This window comes from Vitis riparia, chromosome 18 (genome assembly GCF_004353265.1).
Source record: "Vitis riparia cultivar Riparia Gloire de Montpellier isolate 1030 chromosome 18, EGFV_Vit.rip_1.0, whole genome shotgun sequence".
Taxonomy (NCBI): Eukaryota; Viridiplantae; Streptophyta; class Magnoliopsida; order Vitales; family Vitaceae; genus Vitis; species Vitis riparia.
In genome coordinates, this window is record NC_048448.1 from 31,239,643 (window position 1) to 31,260,249 (window position 20,607).

Genomic DNA, 20,607 nt, shown 5'->3' on the forward strand with positions numbered 1-20,607 from the left:
ACTTTAATTTGGTTGAGTAAACTAAATAAAGAATATTATATTCACTAGAAATATTGATTAAGGAAGCAAAAAGAAGCTGCTTACATAGGGAGCACAAGAGATGGAGGTGATGGTGGGTTTTAGGCAATTAGAGGTCTTCTGATTTGTCTCATTGCGGCAAAATGGTGGCATAAGGAAAGCTGCATTCCCCATCGTTCTCATCTTCCTCATATACTAAACGAACCCCACACTTTTTCACCTCTTCCCTAGCCTTGTAGTTGATCAAACATCTAACAAATGAAATCTTCAAAGTGTTGTTATGCTTTCTAAACTCATTTTCATTCCAACAATATAGTGCAACAAGTGATCGATACCCTAGCCAGATGTGGTCAACTTTCGTTGAAAAATGCATGGAAGCCATTTCCCTGACATATACACCACCATTGTTGATACTAGGTCAACTAAGAATAAATTCCTCCTTTTGAGGTGGCAGTGAAAGCTCCCGTTCAAATGCCGGAATCTAGATTTCTTGCTTCCCTACACAAAGATGTCTAAATGGGTTGTCCGGACACACCCTCCGAAGCTCAAGTCAGACTAGAGTCCTTTAGAGAGAGAGAGAGAGAACTCATAGTGTCCTGCCATTTTTTTTCTTATAGTAGGGTTTTTATAATATTTAAATGTGGAGCCAAGTTCCGCAGTGATGGGTTGGCCTTTGCAGTGATGATTGCACAGTAGTGATAGGGCAATTATCACACCCGTAGGGCGGTCGGGACTGTGTCAAATGGCACGTCATGACATAGCTTGTCGTCCCTTCACCTTTGTTGAAGGCCTGAGACTGAGCATGCTTATCTACTGAAGTAGACGTGAGGATGGGAAAAGTCCCATAAGTCAATATGATGTTAGTTAGGCATGGTCTCATATACTAGAGAAGACTTGAGGCTATCAAGGAGGTGCGGCGCGCTCAGCAGTGCAAATGGTCCGGATAGGATGTTTTCGAATGACACGTGGCCTAGCTGGAATTATGCTGCATGGACAGACATGTGGAAGCATTTGTGGGTGGACACGTGGGATAAGACCCCCACAACCATCTCCCAGAAGAAAATATACAAAACCCGGGAACATTACAGTGGGAGAGACTTCGGGCTCTACGTCGACAAGAGCATAAACAACCAATCCCTTCAACTTGGTATTAGACCAATGTCAAAGCAGCTCTACTGTTACTAAAGACCCTACACTCTGATGGGCGAACCACTCTAGAATGCTACTTCCAAGAACAATAGCATCACAACCATTACATGGACTACGAAAAACCTGTATGATGATGAAAACGTTGTTGGCATGTAAAGGAATATTTTGTGGGATTGCTCCAATTGATTGACACTTGGCGTAAGCAAAAAATATTCACACACAGAAAAAGAGAGAAACCTGATCTGGATGCAGATATTTCGGTGCTGATGCAACAAGCCGAATTCCAAGTAGGATAGCTTCCAAAATGTCACTCTGCTCATTCTTCACTAGTTGGAAGCAATTAGAAAATTCAAAAATGAGTCGTCTTGAATTCCTCAACCCATATGCACTTGGTGGACATGAAAAGGTTTTCAGGGATGTACAATGATTCGCATCTAGTCTTGCAATGCTTGATGGAAGCTCTAGCAATGATTGAAGACTCCTGCAGTAAGTCAATGCCAGCGTATGGAGCCGAGGAAGTCCACTGAGGCTAGCAGGCATGGTAATGAAATTGTTTCCGCTCAGATCTAAATATTCTAATGAAGATAGAGAGCTCAAATCACTAGGCAATGCTCCTTCCAATAGGTTGCAGCCACTCAAATTCAAATTTCTCAAGGAGTATAAACCTGAGAAAGAAGGCAGTCGCAATCCTTCTGTTGGTGATGAGTGGAAAGAGAAGACCAGATTCCTTGACTTAGATTTCCCTCCCTTACATCTTGCAAATGATAATTTTTAAAGGTTTGTTAGAAGAGTAATAGAATGAGGTACCTCTTGTATGCCACTTCCATCTGCATTTAGCTCTACTAAACATTGTAAGCTCCCCAAGTCATCTGGCAATTCCTTCAGTTCTGATCAACCATAGAGGGTAAGAGTCCGAAGAGATGCCAGCTCACATATACTTTGCGGAAGACTTGCAAGTTTTTTACAATTGCTCAAATCCAACAAAACAAGTTCATTTAGACGTTCAATTGATGATGGCACTTCTCTTATACTACTTGTGAATGTTTTCAACAGAACCACCACAAATTATCTTGGTGAGTGTTTCTTCTCTATATTTCCATTTACAAAGTACATAAAAATAGAAAGAATAAATAATTTGTGGTAACGTATCCTTGACACAAGGGAGCTAATTAAGGTAATGTATCCGTGACACCCCCCCAGAAGCTGAGCGTCGGATTTGAACAAACATGAAGCTTGGTACCAAAGAAGTCAAAGAGAGGGCGAGAAACACTTTTGGTGAAGAGGTCGGAAACTTGTAGATGAGAGGGCACATATTGAGTGTGAAGTTTACCAGCAACAAGTTCCCGAAGAAAATGATAGTCTAAGTGAACATGCTTGGCCCGTTTGTAGGAAACGGGGTTGGAGCTTAAGAAGATCGCACTTTTGTTGTCACACAGGAGAATAGGCTTCGGTGAAATGGGAACCTTAAGATCATGAAGTAGATGGGTGAGCCAAAGAAGTTCAGCTGCAGTAGTGGCAATGACACGATACTCAGATTCACAGCTAGAACAAGAGACAGTGGGTTGCTTTTTAGCACTCCAAGAAACCAGATTATTGCCAAGATAAATAGAGTAGCCAGAGGTGGAACGACGAGTATTGGGACAACCGACCCAATCAGCGTCAGAGTAAGCAACTAGGGCACCAGGACCAGTAGAAGGGCGAAAAGTAAGATCAAAGTGAAATGTGCCCTTAACATAACGTAAGATGCGCTTGACCGCAAGAAAGTGAGCCACAGTAGGGGCATGCAGAAACTGACTAACAAAGTTGACAACATGAGCAATGTCAGGGCGAGTAATGGTTAAATACTGAAGGGCACCAACTAGGAATCGATAAAGAGTGGGGTCCGAGAAGGCAGGATCATCGCTAGTTAGATGCTGATAGACAACCATAGGAGTGTGAATAGGCTTGCTGTCAAGTAACTAGGCACGAGTCAGAATATAAGTACATAAAAATAGAAAGAATAAATAAAATTTGTGGTAAAGTATCCTTGACACAAGGGAGCTAATTAAGGTAACGTATCCGTGACACTACTCCCATCTAGAAAAAGCTCCTTCAAACTCTCCATATTTTCCAGCATATCCGGAAGCTTCTTAAGTCTTGTGCAGTTTGAAAGAACGAGAGTTTTCAGGGACTGCAACTTAAAAATGCTTCTGGGAAATGACTGAAGGCGTTTGCACTCTTTCAGATTTAATAAAGCAAGTCCGGTGAGATTTTCAATGGATGAGGGCAATCCTTTAATAAGAGTCCCTTCTAAAGAAAGCTCTGCTAGATGTTCCATATTTCCTTGGACCTCTGGAAACTTATTGAGTTTTAAGTAGCCGAAGAAAGTAAGAATTTGAAGAGACTCCATATGGATGCTGCTTGGGAAGCTCTTGAGTTTCTTTCAGCCTTTTAAATTCAGGAAAAATAGGCTGCTTGAGAGCTCCAATGGATGGGTGAACCTCTACCAAACTTATACAACCTTTGTTAATTACTCTCCTAAGGTTTGGGGCTCCCGAGAAGTCCGGAATTTTGGTTAGATATTGAGAGTGGCTGAGTTTGATGAATTTCAACTTCTCCAATCGCTGTCAAAGAAAAAGACTAAAAATAAAGGCTACAACAAATCAAATTGATGAACTTTATAATTGATTTAAAGTAAAAAAAAAATATAAAAATAATAATAATACCTTGTTCCCTTCCCATAGTTGTTCAAGCTGACTAGAGCACAAGTTTAGCTCAACAAGCTTGTTTAGATGAAAATTTGATGGAAGGGACTTCAAAGGATATCCATGCCAATAAAGAGATCTTAAATTGTTGGATGGAAATTTAAAATCTCTGGATAGATGCAATTTCCATCATTGTATAGAGAGTTATACATCTCGTAGTCACTCCATCTCCGAGCATCATGAGTACTAGTAATTATCTCATTCCTAGATAAATATTCAAAGCTTCCAGGGAATTGAAAATTAGAAAATCTGAGCAATCTTAAATTGCTCATTTTTGCAAAGGCATCAATGCCGAGGTTTAGCTCTTTTGATACAGACAAGTCAAAGACTATGCCTTCAACTGCTTCAATCCCCTAAAATTCACCAAGAGTAGAGTAAATGAAAAAAATAAAAAAATAAAAATGAAATCTGAACAGTTTAAAAGAGAAAAAAAAGTCCACAAACCACCTGACTTTTTTCTTTTAGTAAGTGTTGTTAGAGAAATTAAGTTTCAACTTTAAACACAAGAAAATGCATCTTTTAAGGTAGCAACTATTGTCATGTAAGTAAAATGGTATTTAGGTGTCTTACCATATTTGTTGTTAGTACATTATTGACTTCATCATTTTCCCACAACCTGTTGGGATTGCCGGGGTATTTAACATCTCCTTGCCCAACAATTTCCCAACCCATCTCTTATAGTAAATCATGCATGCACAACTTATTATTTGAAACAGTTATGAGAGACTTATCTATAAAAACTCTTATGTCAATAATCAGAAAGAAATCACTACTTTCCAGTATTTCTTCAACAAAACTTCTGTCTTCCCCTTTAAAGAAGCATGCAATATCAAGTAATATTTCCTTTTGAGTATGATCTAATCCATCAAAACTTATTTTTACCTTTGTATGAACATCTTCATGTGGAATTCTTTTAAGTTTTATCTAATGCACTTTTCCATTCATCTATGTTCTTGTTGCATAAGAAAGCCCAACACTGTAAGGGCTAATGGAAGGCCTTTAATATGATCTACAGCATGGTTGCATAGCTGCATATAATCTTCTGTTACGGGATTATGTTTAAAGGCATACCAACCAAAGAGCTTATGAGCTTCATCATACGCTAATTCCTCAACATCATGTATTGCATCCACTCTATTTCACAAACCTTTATCCCTAGTAGTTATGATAATTTGACTACCTCAACCAAACCAATCATGATCTCCTGCTAAAGCTTGCAACTGCTGCTGGTTATGCACATCATCAAGAACGATAAGGACCCTCCTTGAGTGGAGTCTTGCTTTTATAAAATTGATTCTAGTATCAAAATTTTTTGTTTTCCCCCCTAAAATTTGTGAAAGGAGTTTTTCTTTTAAATAAGTTAGATCATGCCTTTGTGAGTCTTCTCTATCAATTTTAAGAAAGTAACAATCTTCATATTTATTGTGGATTCGATTGTAAACAACTTTGGCGACGGTGGTCTTACCTATGCCGGCCATGCTCCAAATTCCTACAATCCAAACATCATCAGAACCAATACATAACGATGAAACCATATCCTCTATACGCCCAACTAGATCATCCATGCTGCTTATGGATGCATCAATTGGTTCATTCAATATCTTGGTAACAATTTCTTCAATAACCTCAGATTCATCTCTGCAAAATTCAAATTGAGAACAATTGCATGATCATTTTTTAAAGCAATAGAGGGACAAAGAAAAATAGACAAACATAGCAGCACTTAGATTTGGATTTGTTCTTTGCAATTAAATATAACTTGACGAGATGAAGCCAAATCCCATACTCATGTTGTCACAGTGAGAACACATAGTAGCCAATAAAAAGAAGAGATATAGGGTTAGGAATATTATCATTCAGTCTGGCCTCCTCCCAATTGAGGAGGATGCATAAAGAACATCTTAGAAACAAGGTTTCTAATTATTCACATAAGTAAATATCAAATACCACATAAGTAAATAATAAATTATTCACGTATGGATACTTTTTTTATAAAGTTCTCAATATAATCATTTAAAAAAACTTCATTATATTTAAATATCATTTTAATTTTCAAACTACACATCAAAACCACATAACTTTTGTTGTATGTGTTTTATTTTTCTAAGTTTATATAAATGAAAATTTTCAAATTTTCCTTATATATATAGTATTTTATTTTCTTTTAATTGGTTTGTTTCATAATAGTATAGAAGGGTTTTTTTTTATCTTTTTATTTTTTTTATAATATTGATAAGGTACATTGCTAATGTTGCTACTTATTTATTTATTTGTTTTTTATTTTCTTCAAAAGCTAACAAGGTTAATGCTTAATTGTTTTATGTTAACGGAAAGGAAATGAAAAATTATTATATTTAAAAAAAAATTGCTTTTTTTATTACAATTAAACAATAAAATATTATACTATGTTTATGTTATTTTAAAAGATTTTGAGATTAAAATGCATGCAATATCTTTTAAATAAATAAAAATATTCAAATATGGGTACTTTTGTTACCATACTGAAATAATGGAAATTTGTCTCCTTATACCAAATAAAAGCTATTTTAATCTTATTACATCTTATCCTAAATTTTTCCCATATATTTCTTTAATTTTTTTCATTGGTTATCTCCCCTATGTATTGCAAGAAAAAGTGCAAATTATGTCATTCAATACAAATATGAATTTAATCATATAAAGTAGTTGAAAAAAATATTAACCTACGATGGATTGCCAGAATGAAATTAAATTATCTATTATTTACCAAATTCAAAATCATTATTAACCCTTTCCTAGAGGCAAGGAAACAAAGAAAACTACAATTAAATTAAAATTGAGTCAATTAAAATTTGTTTATAAAAATAAAAATTCAAAAATTCATTCTATTATCTAATTATTGCTAAAATTCATTCCATTGTGTAATTTTTGTTTGGCAACTGAATGAAGTACTAGAAAGATCCCAAAGTATATTAAAAGAAAGTGATTACCTCAAATGATGAGGTATGATAGAGATTGAACGAGCGCTTCTTCAACTGGAACCATCTTTAAACTTTTTATTGAAATCTGGAGAAATCAAAGTATTTTTCACTCACTTGTTGCTATAATATCATGATAAATTTAATTTAATAAATTAATAGAATAAAAAATTGGTGGTCAATAAAATATTTCCAAAATCCAATGTTTGATTGCCAAAGGCTTCAAGAGTATGAGAAGGTTTCGAAGCTTACAGGGGGAGCATAGGAGATGGAGGGGATAGAGGGAATCCAATTTTGGAGGAGCCGAAGGGTCCGTATAGAGGGAATCCAATTTTGGAGGAGCTGAAGGGTCCATCAGAAGACCTTTTTTGTAGTTAGAGTCATCTCCATCTCCATCTCCCGGCCACGTGGTGCCGAAAGGAAAGCTGCATCCGCCATCTTTCTCGTCTTCCTCGTATACTAGACGAATCCCACACTTTTTCACCTCACCATCTGAGCCCGTCAATGCAAATGAAGCAACCACATTGTCGCTTAGCTTTCTGAACCAATTACCGAGGCAGATCTCTAGTCGAGCAAGAGATATATACTCAAACAACGTGTGATCTGACTCAATAAATTTGGATCCTTCAGGTGGAGTATACAATGAGTGCAGGCCAGTCTCCACAAAACAATCATTCAGATAACAAACTAAACCAAAGGATGACGGTTCTGTACCGGAGTACCCATCCATAGCACCCTTGAAATTGAGAGCAGCACAAAAAGCCAATCCCATCAACTTGGTATTATACCAATGTTGAGGCAGTTCTATATTTACAGAACACCCTACACTCTGATGCCTGAACCACTCTGGAATTCTACTTCCAGGAACCAAAGCATTATATTCATTGTGTGGAGTAGGGATCCCCTGCATCATGGAAATCATTGCTTGCATGTGAGAAAATAGTGTAGAATAAGTATTCAAAGTTTTAAAATTATTTTCTAGGATTACATTTATTTTTAAGATTTTTTTTTTTAAGCAAATATTTTTTGTCCTATACAATCCCAAAGTAGAAAAACATACCCGATCTGGCAACAGAAATTTTGGTATTGATGACATAAGCTGGATTCCCTCTAATATAGCTCCCACAATGTCACTGCCTTGATTCTCTCCTAGTCTAAAGCAATTAGTGAAATTAAATCTGAGATCCCCGAACTTCTTGGATGTGTATGCACTTGATGAACATGTGAAGGTTTCCAGGGATGTGCAACTATGGGCATTTAAACTTTCAACACTTGATGGAAGCTCTGGCAATGATTGAAGACTCTTGCAGTATTCTAATGTGAGACTTCGCAGCCGAGAAAGTCCACTGAGGCTAGCAGGTATGGTAATGAAACTGTTCCTGCTCAGATCTAACCTTTCCAATGAGGGTATGGACCCAAGATCACTGGGCAATGCTCCTTCCGATAGGTTGCAACGTTGTAGAATTAACACTCTCAAGGAGTATAAACCCGAGAAAGAAGGCAGTCGCAATTCTTCTGTTGGTGATGAGTGGAAAGAGAAGATCATATTCCTTGACTTGGATTCCCCTCCCTTACATCCTGCTAATGATAATATTTGAAGGTTTGTCAAAAGAGTAATAGAGGGTGGAACCTCTTGTATACCACTTCCATCTGCATTCAGCTCTGCTAAACATTGTAGGCTCCCCAAGTCATCTGGCAATTCCTTCAGCTCTGAGCAACCACAGAGAGTAAGAGTCCTAAGAGATGTCAACTCACAAAAGCTTTGCGGAAGACTTGCAAGTTTTTTACAATTCTTCAGATTAAAAAATACAAGCCCATTTAGACACCCAATTGAGGAAGGCAGTTCTATTATACCACTCCCATCTAGAAAAAGCTCCATCAAACTCTCCATGTTTTCCTGAATCTCTGGAAGCTTCTTGAGTCTTGTGCAGTTTGAAAGAATGAGAGTTTTCAGGGACTTCAACTTAAAAATGCTTCTGGGTAGTGACTCAAGGCTTTTGCACTCTTTCAGATTTAACAAAGCAAGTCCAGTGAGATTTTCAATGGACAAGGGCAATCCTTTTATAGCAGTCCCTTCTAAAGAAAGATTTGGTAGATGTTCCATATTCCCTTGGACCTCTGGAAACTTCTTCAGTTTTGAGCAGCCAGAGAGAGTAAGAATTTGAAGGGACTCCATATGGATGCTGCTTGAGAAACTCTTGAGTTTTTTGCAGCCTTCTAAATTCAGGAAAATAAGCTTCTTGAGAGCTCCAATAGATGGGTGAACCTCGACCAAACTTGTACAACCTTTGAGAATTAGTCTCCTAAGGTTTGGCACTCCAGAGAAGTCTGGTATTTTGGTTAGATGTTGAGAGTGGCTAAGTTTGATGGATTTCAACTTCTCAAATCCCTATCAAAGAAAAGGGAAAACAATCCACTTTAAAGGACTTTATAATCCATTTAAAGAAAAAAAAATGTATATAAATTATAATCTTACCTTTTTTCCTTCCCACAGTTGTTTAAGTCTACTAAAGCACATGTTTAGCTCAACAAGCTTCTCTGGATGAAAATTTGATGGAAAGGACTTCAAAGGGTATCCATGCCAATAGAGATCTCTTAAGTTGTTGGATAGAAATTTGGAATCTTCATATAGGTGCAATTTATTTTGAGTGTACAAATAATTCCTCTCTATCCAAACATCATGAGTATAGGCAATTAACTCTTTTTTTGACAAATATCCCAAGCTTCTATCTATTTGCACATTACAGATTATGAGCAATCTTAATCTCTTCATCTTTGTAAAGGCGTCAATACTAAAGTTTAACTCTTTTGATGCAGACAAATCAAGGAATATGCCTTCAACTGCTTCAGTCCCCTAACATTAACCAAGAGCAAAGTATGAGTTTCAAGTTAAAATAGCAAAATTAAAAAAATAATAATAATAAAGAAAAAAGAAAGAAGAAAGTCTAGAATATAGAAAATTAATTACATTTTTTTCCTTTTTATTTTTTATTTATTTTTCACTTTTTTAAGTGTTGTTGGAAACTTGGAGGAATGAAAATATTTTAGGATAGTAACTTTCGTAATGGAAGTAAAATTGTACAAAACTGTGAGTTCTTGAATGAGATTGGATAGTATTCTTTAAACTTAGGCTTCCATCTAAAACTTATACACATGAAAAAAGAGAGTTGATGTATTTTATCCTTACCGTATTTGTTGTTAGTACATGATTAATATCCTCATGAACTCTTAACCTGCTACGCTCGCCAGGTACATCAGATTTTTGTCTAACAATTTCCCAACCCATTTCTTGTAATAAATCATGCATGCACAACTTATTCTCCAAAATAGTTATCAGTGACTTATCTTCAAGATTTCTTATCCCAATGCCAAAGAAGAAACCACAACTATCTAGTATGTCTCCAACAAAATCTTTATCATGCCCTTTATAAAAGAATGCAATATCAAGAAAGATATTTTGTTCATTGTCATCTAACCCTTCAAAACTTATTTTGAGCACATTTTGAACTTCTTTGTTGGGGAATTGTTTGAGTTTGTCCAATTCACTCTTCCATTCACGTATGCCTTTTGTGTATAGAGAAGAACCCAAGACTTTAAGGGCTAACGGGAGGCCACTAGTATAATCTAGTGCATGGCCACATAGCTGCCTAAAATCTTCTGTACCATGCTTATGTCTAAAGGCATACAGACAAAATAGCTTAAGAGCTTCATCATTGTCTAATTCCTTAACTTCGTATATTGCATCCACTTCTTGACAAGTTAGCAAATGTCGATCTCTAGTTGTTATGATAATTCGACTTCCCGAACCAAACCAATTATTGTCTCCTGCTAAATCTTCCAACTGTTGTCGTTGATCCACATCATCAAGGATAATAAGGACCTTCCTAGAGTGGAGCACATCCTTCATAAAATTGATTCCTTTATTAAAAAGTCCTGCATTTGGATTCCTTTCCTTTAAAATTTGTGAAAGGAGTTCCATTTGTAAATAAGGTAGACCATGTTTGTATGACTCTTCTCTAACATTTGAAAGAAAGCAACAACCTTCAAATTGAGTGTAGATTCGCTCATAAATAACTTTAGCAATGGTAGTCTTCCCTATGCCAGCCATGCCCCAAATTCCTACCATCCGAACATCAAGTGATCCAATACATAATAAGGAATCCATGGCCTTTAGGCGGGACTCCATCCCAACTAGGCCCTTCATGTAGCTTGGAGATGTGCCAACCAATTTATTCCAAATATCTCTAACAATTTCCTCAATAAGTTTGGATTCATGCCTGTCAAATTCAATTTGAGAACAATGACACATAGTTAATAAAATAATAATAAAAATCCATAAACGGACAGAGAAAAATATATTAAATGTGAGAGTACGTAGAGGTCGTTTGTTTTTTTTAGCTTTTTATTGAAAACAATTGTTTATTTTTCCACTTTTTTTATAACTTATTATAAACCTTTTGTTGAATAGCAAAAAAAAAATCTGAGATACCATAATTAAGAGCCACGCTCAATACTCTGTCCTGCAGAAACTTAATGGTTATGACCATCAGGGGTTGAAAACTAGTGAGATCAAGGACCATATGGCAAGGTACCGAATTTTATTGATGCCTAACTACTATAATTTTTTATAAAAAGGGGCAATTAGATCGATCTCAGCTTAATACGTGGGTTGAGATCAATCTTCATTTGGATCAATGTGTACATAGTCACCTCTTAATTAATACATACCTCTGACATGTCACATGATGAAGCAGAGCTTATCCAGTTAATAGAAAAGAAGAAGCACATCTAGTTAGAAAGAATTACCTATCCCGTGAATCCCATCCAGAAATTGTGGCCACTTCAGTTAAAGCTTCTCTCCACTTGACCACTTTCTCCATCTTCTCCCTGTTTTCTTGTTCATGCTTTGCAAATGCTTCTGCAAAACTCCCTGTTTGTTTTTTTACATGAGAGGGATTCACGTTATAGAAGACTGGTAGTGCTGTATGTCCCATAACTTTGATGCAGTCAAGTATCTTTACTAGCTCGTCCAGACACCAACTGGAAGAAGCATAGTTGTCAGAGAAAATGATGATGGAAAACCTCGATTCTTCAATGGCGTTAAGGAGCGCTGGAGATATTTGTTCTCCTCTCCGAAGTTGGTCATCCATGAAAGTGTTGATTCCTTTTTGACAAAGCGCCGTGTGAAGATGATCAGTGAAGCTTTTACGGGTGTCTTCGCCTCTGAAACTAAGGAAGACATCATACTTCCATTGATGGGTGGAAGAAGAAGAAGAAGAAGTAGAAGAAGAAGAAGAAGAAGAAGGAGCCATTAGAGAAATGAAAGAAGCAAAACCTTTCGAAGAATGAACAAGAAAACTAATGAACCTGAGGGCTGAATTCAGTGTCTTGTGTGGACCTTATCCAAAAAGAATCACCATTTGGCTGGACCGTGAGAACTGAAGAGCTAATGTCTATTCATACCCCATTAGTATTAACCAAGAAGAAAATGTCACATTTTGACAAAGCGAGTGATTTGGCGATATTTTCTCCGATATATCGCGTGTTGGTTTGGGGTTCACCCGCTTACCACCAGAGTTGCCCTTTGATACATAATATGCAACAACTATATATCTACTTAAATTTATTATATAAAGAAAATATAAGAATATTTTAAAGAGCAAATTAATTATAATTATTTTATAATTAAATGCAAAGTCTTTTAATTAATTACCAAAAATATAAAAATTATATAATTTTCTTCATAATGTTTTTAATATCATTAATAATTAATTAAATATTAAAAAATTATATATATATCATTATTTATTTTATATTGTTTAATACAATTGAATTAAATGGATCATATTTTAATACTAATATATATTTTAAAATTAGACATATTATAATCAAATATCATAATATTAGGTGTAATTTAATAATAAATGTACACTTATAAAATTCATATTTTTATCGATGCATACGATATTATTATCAAATATGATAAATCATATTATACATATATCAAAATTTTCAATAAAATAACTTTAAAATGTCTATTATACTTCTAATTATATTATTATGATGTTTTCCTTACATTTTCATGAGTTTTTAATAATTTTAAGTTTACCGATATTTTTTTTCAAAATATCCACCGATATATCTCCGATATATCCAATATATCTCCGATATATCCGTAAAAGCGAAATACCGATATATCCATGATTACCGATATTTTCATCCTTGGTATTAACACATCATTATTAGTATATTAACATCATTCATCCAATGCATTGAAATTATGTAATAATTTCTTTATATACATATAGAAAAAAAAAACTACAAATTTTGTGAAGTCAAATTAGTAATTCATTTGCTTTTAGAAATGATTTATAATATAAGTATATTATAAAATATGGTATGATCATACAAAATTATCACTTTTATAAAAAAAAAGTTCAAAATTTTTCCAATTAGATTTTATTATAATATATTGTAATGTAAACGTATTTATATTGTAATTATAACATATTTTTATTGTATCTATGTTTTATAATAAAAGTAATAATTTTAGATATCATTTTTTATTCCTCATTAATATTCAACATATCATATGTATTAACATCATCCACTCAATTTATTAAGAAAAAAAAATTATATATGAAAATTAAATAGTCTACCTCCCTCTAATTTAATACAAAAACATAATTTATCAATTTTAAATTTTAAAAAATATATATGAAAAATCATCATTTTTATCGTATAATTATGAAACTTGTTTTTTCTTAATAAAATTAAAAATTAGAATAAAAATAAAATATGCAAAGAAAAAAACATATTAAATGTCATTTTAAAAATATTTTTAGAAGTATTTTTGTTTTAAATAATAAGTTTAAATAACAAATTATATTATCATTATATATAATAATGGTAAGGGTTAACCCAAAATTGTGATTTAAACTTTGATTGTCAATAATTACAGGCTCCATGAGAATTATCAAAAGAAATCACCCTTCCCAGTGATTATCACATTTAGCCCACCTATCTGGTAATTTTCCCTTATTATTGTTACTTATTATTTTATCACTAAAATAAATAAAGAAAATTTTCTAGAATCTTTTATTTAAATCTTTTATTTTGATGTTAATTTATGGTTCCAATTAATGTTATTTATTTAAATATTTTATTTTGATGTTAATTTTAAAAACCTATAAATAAAAAAATATTACAAAATTAATAAATAATTGAAAATATTTGTTATCTTTTTTCAGTTTTATAATATAATTTTTTCAATCCAACATAACAAGCACGGTGGAACAAATTCCTATATTAAAAAAAAAAAGGTTTTGATTTTTATTTATTTTTTCATTAAAAAATGGATTACTCAGCTCAGGTGAATAATATTTTCAACCTAAATTAATATTTTGCATTTTTTTAACAAATATTTTGCCATGCAGGATGTATAAGTTAAGCTTTCACCATATTCTAGAATTTATTTTAACATGGTATTAAAAAATTTATGTTATATTTTTCTTAGCATTTCAATCTCAATTTTAATTTAACAATGAAATATCATATCATTTTATTAAGTTGCTTACCAACAAAGCATTTAATAGTGAGTCCGGGGCTAAACATAATTTAAATAAAAAAAGTCAAATGGAAAAAGGAAAAGTGGGAGACACAAAAGAGAGAAAGACAAGAATGGGTTGGGGTCCATTGCTTTTTCTAAGAGAAAAGCTTTTCCTCATCCACGAAGAAGACCAGTCCATGATTAAAAGGAAGTGATTACCTCAAATCAGGAGGTATGACAGAGATTGAACGAGAGCTTCTTCAACTCGAACCACCTTTAAACTCTTCATTGCAATCTGGAGAAATCAAAGTATTTTTCACTCAATTGTTGCTATAATATCATGATAAATTTATTTTAATAAATTAATAGAATAAAAAATTGGTGGTCAATAAAATATTTCCAAAATCCAATGTTTGATTGCCAAAGGCTTCAAGAGTATGAGAAGGTTTCGAAGCTTACAGGGGGAGCATAGGAGATGGAGGGGATAGAGGGAATCCAATTTTGGAGGAGCCGAAGGGTCCATATAGAGGGAATCCAATTTTGCAGGAGCCGAAGGGTCCATCAGAAGACCTTTTTTGTAGTTAGAGTCATCTCCATCTCCATCTCCCGGCCACGTGGTGCCGAAAGGAAAGCTGCATCCGCCATCTTTCTCATCTTCCTCGTATACTAGACGAATCCCACACTTTTTCACCTCACCATCTGAGCCCGTCAATGCAAATGAAGCAACCACATTGTCGCTTAGCTTTCTGAACCAATTACCGAGGCAGATCTCTAGTCGAGCAAGAGATTTATACTCAAACAACGTGTGATCTGACTCAATAAATCTGGATCCTTCAGGTGGAGTATACAATGAGTGCAGGCCAGTCTCCACATAACAATCATTCAGATAACAAACTAAACCAAAGGGTGACGGTTCTGTACCGGGGTACCCATCCATAGCACCCTTGAAATTGAGAGCAGCACAAAAAGCCAATCCCATCAACTTGGTATTATACCAATGTGGAGGCAGCTCTATATTTACAGAACACCCTACACTCTGATGCCTGAACCACTCTGGAATTCTACATCCAGGAACCAAAGCATTATGTTCATTGTCTGGAGTAGGGATCCTCTGCATCATGGAAATCATTGCTCGCATGTGAGAAAATAGTGTAGAATAAGTATTCAAAGTTTTAAAATTATTTTCTGGGATTAAATTTATTTTTAAGATTTTTTTTTTTTAAGCAAATACTTGTCCTATACAATCCCAAAGTAGAAAAACATACCCAATCTGGCACCAGAAATTTTGGTATTGATGACATAAGCTGGATTCCCTCTAATATAGCTCCCACAATGTCACTGCCTTGATTCTCTCCTAGCCTAAAGCAATTAGTGAAATTAAATCTGAGATCCCCGAACTTCTTGGATGTGTATGCACTTGATAAACATGAGAAGGTTTCCAGGGATGTGCAACTATGGGCATTTAAACTTTCAACACTTGATGGAAGCTTTGGCAATGATTGAAGACTCTTGCAGTATTCTAATGTGAGACTTCGCAGCCGAGAAAGTCCACTGAGGCTAGCAGGTATGGTAATGAAACTGTTCCTGCTCAGATCTAACCTTTCCAATGAGGGTAAGGACCCAAGATCACTGGGCAATGCTCCTTCCGATAGGTTGCAACGTTGTAGAATTAACACTCTCAAGGAGTATAAACCCGAGAAAGAAGGCAGTCGCAATTCTTCTGTTGGTGATGAGTGGAAAGAGAAGACCATATTCCTTGACTTGGATTCCCCTCCTTTACATCCTGTTAATGATAATTTTTGAAGGTTTGTCAAAAGAGTAATAGAGGGTGGAACCTCTTGTATACCACTTCCATCTGCATTCAGCTCTGCTAAACATTGTAGGCTCCCCAAGTCATCTGGCAATTCCTTCAGCTCTGAGCAACCACAGAGAGTAAGAGTCCTAAGAGATGTCAACTCACAAAAGCTTTGCGGAAGACTTGCAAGTTTTTTACAATTCTTCAGATTCAACAAAACAAGCCCATTTAGGCACCCAATTGAGGAAGGCAGTTCTGTTATACCACTCCCATCTAGAAAAAGCTCCATCAAACTCTCCATGTTTTCCTGGATCTCTGGAAGCTTCTTAAGTCTTGTGCAGTTTGAAAGAATGAGAGTTTTCAGGGACTTCAACTTAAAAATGCTTCTGGGTAATGACTCAAGGCTTTTGCACTCTTTCAGATTTAATAAAGCAAGTCCAGTGAGATTTTCAATGGACAAGGGCAATCCTTTTATAGCAGTCCCTTCTAAAGAAAGATTTGGTAGATGTTGCATATTCCCTTGGACCTCTGGAAACTTCTTCAGTTTTGAGCAGCCAGAGAGAGTAAGAATTTGGAGAGACTCCATATGGATGCTGCTTGAGAAACTCTTGAGTTTTTTGCAGCCTTCTAAATTCAGGAAAATAAGCTTCTTGAGAGCTCCAATAGATGGGTGAACCTCGACCAAACTTGTACAACCTTTGAGAATTAATATCCTAAGGTTTGGCGCTCCAGAGAAGTCTGGAGATTTGGTTAGATGTTGAGAGTGGCTAAGTTTGATGGATTTCAACTTCTCAAATCCCTGTCAAAGAAAGCGAAAAAAATTCCACTTTAATGGGGTTTATAATCCATTTAAAGAAAAAAAATGCATATAAATTATAATCATACCTTTTTCCCTTCCCACAGTTGTTTAAGTCGACTAAAGCACATGTTTAGCTCAACAAGCTTCTCTGGATGAAAATTTGATGGAAAGGACTTCAAAGGGTATCCATGCCAATAGAGATCTCTTAAGTTGTTGGATAGAAATTTGGAATCTTCATATAGGTGCAATTTATTTTGAGTGTACAAATAATTCCTCTCTGTCCAAACATCATGAGTATAGGCGATTAACTCTTTTTCTGACAAATATCCCAAGCTTCTATCTATTTGCACATTACAGATTTTGAGCAATCTTAATCTCTTCATCTTTGCAAAGGCGTCAATACTAAAGTTTAACTCTTTTGATGCAGACAAATCAAGGAATATGCCTTCAACTGCTTCAGTCCCCTAACATTAACCAAGAGCAAAGTATGAGTTTCAAGTTAAAATAGAAAAATTAAAAAAATAATAGTAATAAAAAAAAGAAAGAAGAAAGTCTAGAATATAGCAAATTAATTACATTTTTTCCCTTTTTATTTTTTATTTATTTTTCACTTTTTTAAGTGTTGTTGAAAACTTGGAGGAATGAATTTTTAACACAAGAAATATTTTAGGATAGTAACTTTCGTAATGAAAGTAAAATTGTACAAAACTGTGAGTTCTTGAATGAGATTGGATAGTATTCTTTAAACTTAGGCTTCCATCTAAAACTTATGAAAAAAGAGAGTTGATGTATTTTAGCCTTACCGTATTTGTTGTTAGTACATGATTGATATCCTCATGAACTCTTAACCTGCTACGCTCGCCAGGTACTTCAGATTTTTGTCTAACAATTTCCCAACCCATTTCTTGTAATAAATCATGCATGCACAACTTATTCTCCGAAATAGTTATCAGTGACTTATCTTCAAGATTTCTTATCCCAATGCCAAAGAAGAAACCACAACTATCTAGTATGTCTCCAACAAAATCTTTATCATGCCCTTTATAAAAGAATGCAATATCAAGAAATATATTTTGTTCATTGTCATCTAACCCTTCAAAACTTGTTTTGAGCACATTTTGAACTTCTTTGTTGGGGAATTGTTTGAGTTTGTCCAATTCACTCTTCCATTCATGTATGCCTTTTGTGTATAGAGAAGAACCCAAGACTTTAAGGGCTAACGGGAGGCCACTAGTATAATCTAGTGCATGGCCACATAGCTGCCTAAAATCTTCTGTACCATGCTTGTGTCTAAAGGCATACAGACAAAATAGCTTAAGAGCTTCATCATTGTCTAATTCCTTAACTTCGTATATTGCATCCACTTCTTGACAAGTTAGCAAATGTCGATCTCTAGTTGTTATGATAATTCGACTTCCCGAACCAAACCAATTATTGTCTCCTGCTAAATCTTCCAATTGTTGTCGTTGATCCACATCATCAAGGATAATAAGGACCTTCCTAGAGTGGAGCACATCCTTCATAAAATTGATTCCTTTATTAAAAAGTCCTGCATTTGGATTCCTTTCCTTTAAAATTTGTGAAAGGAGTTCCATTTGTAAATAAGGTAGACCATGTTTGTATGACTCTTCTCTAACATTTGAAAGAAAGCAACAACCTTCAAATTGAGTGTAGATTCGCTCATAAATAACTTTAGCAATGGTAGTCTTCCCTACGCCAGCCATGCCCCAAATTCCTACCATCCGAACATCAAGTGATCCAATACATAATAAGGAATCCATGGCCTCTAGGTGGGACTCCATCCCAACTAGGCCCTTCATGTAGCTTGGAGATGTGCCAACCAATTTATTCCAAATATCTCTAACAATTTCCTCAATAAGTTTGGATTCATGTCTGTCAAATTCAATTTGAGAACAATGACACATAATTAATAAAATAATAATAAAAATCCATAAATGGACAAAGAAAAATATATTAAATGTGAGGGTACGTAGAGATCGTTTGTTTTTTTAGCTTTTTATTGAAAACAATTGTTTATTTTTCCACTTTTTTTTATAACTTATTATAAACCTTTTGTTGAATAGAAAAAAATAATCTGAGATACCATAATTAAGAGCCACGCTCAGTACTCTGTCCTGCAGAAACTTAATGGTTATGACCGTCAGGGGTTGAAAACTAGTGAGATCAAGGACCATATGGCAAGGTACCGAATTTTATTTATGCCTAACTACTATAATTTTTTATATCAAGGGGCAATTAGATCGATCTCAGCTTAATACGTGGGTTGAGATCAATCTTCATTTGGATCAATGTGTACATAGTCACCTCTTAATTAATACATACCTCTGACATGTCACATGATGAAGCAGAGCTTATCCAGTTAATAGAAAAGAAGAAGCACATCTAGTTAGAAAGAATTACCTATCCCGTGAATCCCATCCAGAAATTGTGGCCACTTCAGTTAAAGCTTCTCTCCACTTGACCACTTTCTCCATCTTCTCCCTGTTTTCTTGTTCATGCTTTGCAAATGCTTCTGCAAAACTCCCTGTTTGTTTTTTTACATGAGAGGGATTCACGTTATAGAAGACTGGTAGTGCTCTATGTCCCATAACTTTGATGCAGTCAAGTATCTTTACTAGCTCGTCCAGACACCAACTGGAAGAAGCATAGTTGTCAGAGAAAATGATGATGGAAAACCTCGATTCTTCAATGGCGTTAAGGAGCGCTGGAGATATTTGTTCTCCTCTCCTAAGTTGGTCATCCATGAAAGTGTTGATTCCTTTTTGACAAAGCGCCGTGTGAAGATGATCAGTGAAGCTTTTACGGGTGTCTTCGCCTCTGAAACTAAGGAAGACATCATACTTCCATTGATGGGTGGAAGAAGAAGAAGAAGAAGAAGAAGAAGAAGAAGGAGCCATTAGAGAAATGGAAGAAGCAAAACCTTTCGAAGAATGAACAAGAAAACTAATGAACCTGAGGGCTGAATTCAGTGTCTTGTGTGGACCTTATCCTAAAAGAATCACCATTTGGCTGGACCGTGAGAACTGAAGAGCTAATGAATAATGGCATTAAATTGTTATCAGCACCTAACTTGTTGAAAGTGGGGGCATTCAAACCCTGTAGCATTTGAAATTGAAAATTACTACATTATTGTGTTGAAGCACACATTTGTCCTTCTTAATTAATAAAGCTTTCAGCATGCATGTCTCATGAAAAGGAGTAAGGGTCCACATGGTTGAAAAAGGCTTGTTGAAAATTGGATCAGATGGTTGGAAAAAGTCTAATTCAGGTGGGGTTCATATGAGTGAAGAGTGTTACCTAAATGAAAATATATTCTTCTCAATTCAATATAAAAGTCAGACTTTCACCATAATTTATAACTTTTTTGAATTTTATGTTTTTTTTTTTTTGTGCGTTTTATTATTATTATTATTATTTTACCATTTGAATCTATATTAAAATTCACAGCGCCAATAAGATATTAATTTTTGTTTTTTGATAATTCATTTTTTTAAACCATTTTTAGAAATCATTTTATGTCAAAATTATTGCAATTTTTTATTTTTGTTTTAAATATATATATATATATATATATA

The 20,607-nt window shown here is 34.8% G+C and overlaps 1 protein-coding gene and 1 pseudogene across 1 annotated transcript; both read right to left on the reverse strand.

Moving 5' to 3' along the window:
- Nucleotides 1-921: 921 nt before the first annotated feature.
- Nucleotides 922-5,722, reverse strand: LOC117905709 (annotated as a pseudogene).
- A 1,324-nt stretch (nt 5,723-7,046) lies between these two features.
- LOC117905711 (probable disease resistance protein At4g19520) lies at nt 7,047-20,070 on the reverse strand. The gene is made up of 10 exons (XM_034818595.1): nt 19,433-20,070; nt 17,815-18,904; nt 17,098-17,475; nt 15,683-17,011; nt 14,805-15,528; nt 11,675-12,266; nt 10,056-11,145; nt 9,345-9,722; nt 7,929-9,257; nt 7,047-7,772 (listed from the first exon to the last, which is right to left on the reverse strand). The coding sequence occupies exons 1-10, from the start codon at nt 19,927-19,929 to the stop codon at nt 7,047-7,049; spliced, it is 8,133 nt and encodes a 2,710-aa protein (XP_034674486.1). The 5' UTR covers nt 19,930-20,070.
- Nucleotides 20,071-20,607: the final 537 nt, after the last annotated feature.

Excerpts from the sequence above, each read along its gene's own strand:
- LOC117905711 (XM_034818595.1), bottom strand. The coding sequence starts at position 19,929 with ATGGCTCCTTCTTCTTCTTCTTCTTCTTCTTCTTCTTCTTCCACCCAT. Across the intron at positions 18,905-19,432 it reads GGATGGGATTCACGGGATAG|ACATGAATCCAAACTTATTG; the intron begins GTAATTCTTTCT and ends TGAATTTGACAG. Across the intron at positions 17,012-17,097 it reads AACTGTGGGAAGGGAAAAAG|GGATTTGAGAAGTTGAAATC; the intron begins GTATGATTATAA and ends TTTCTTTGACAG.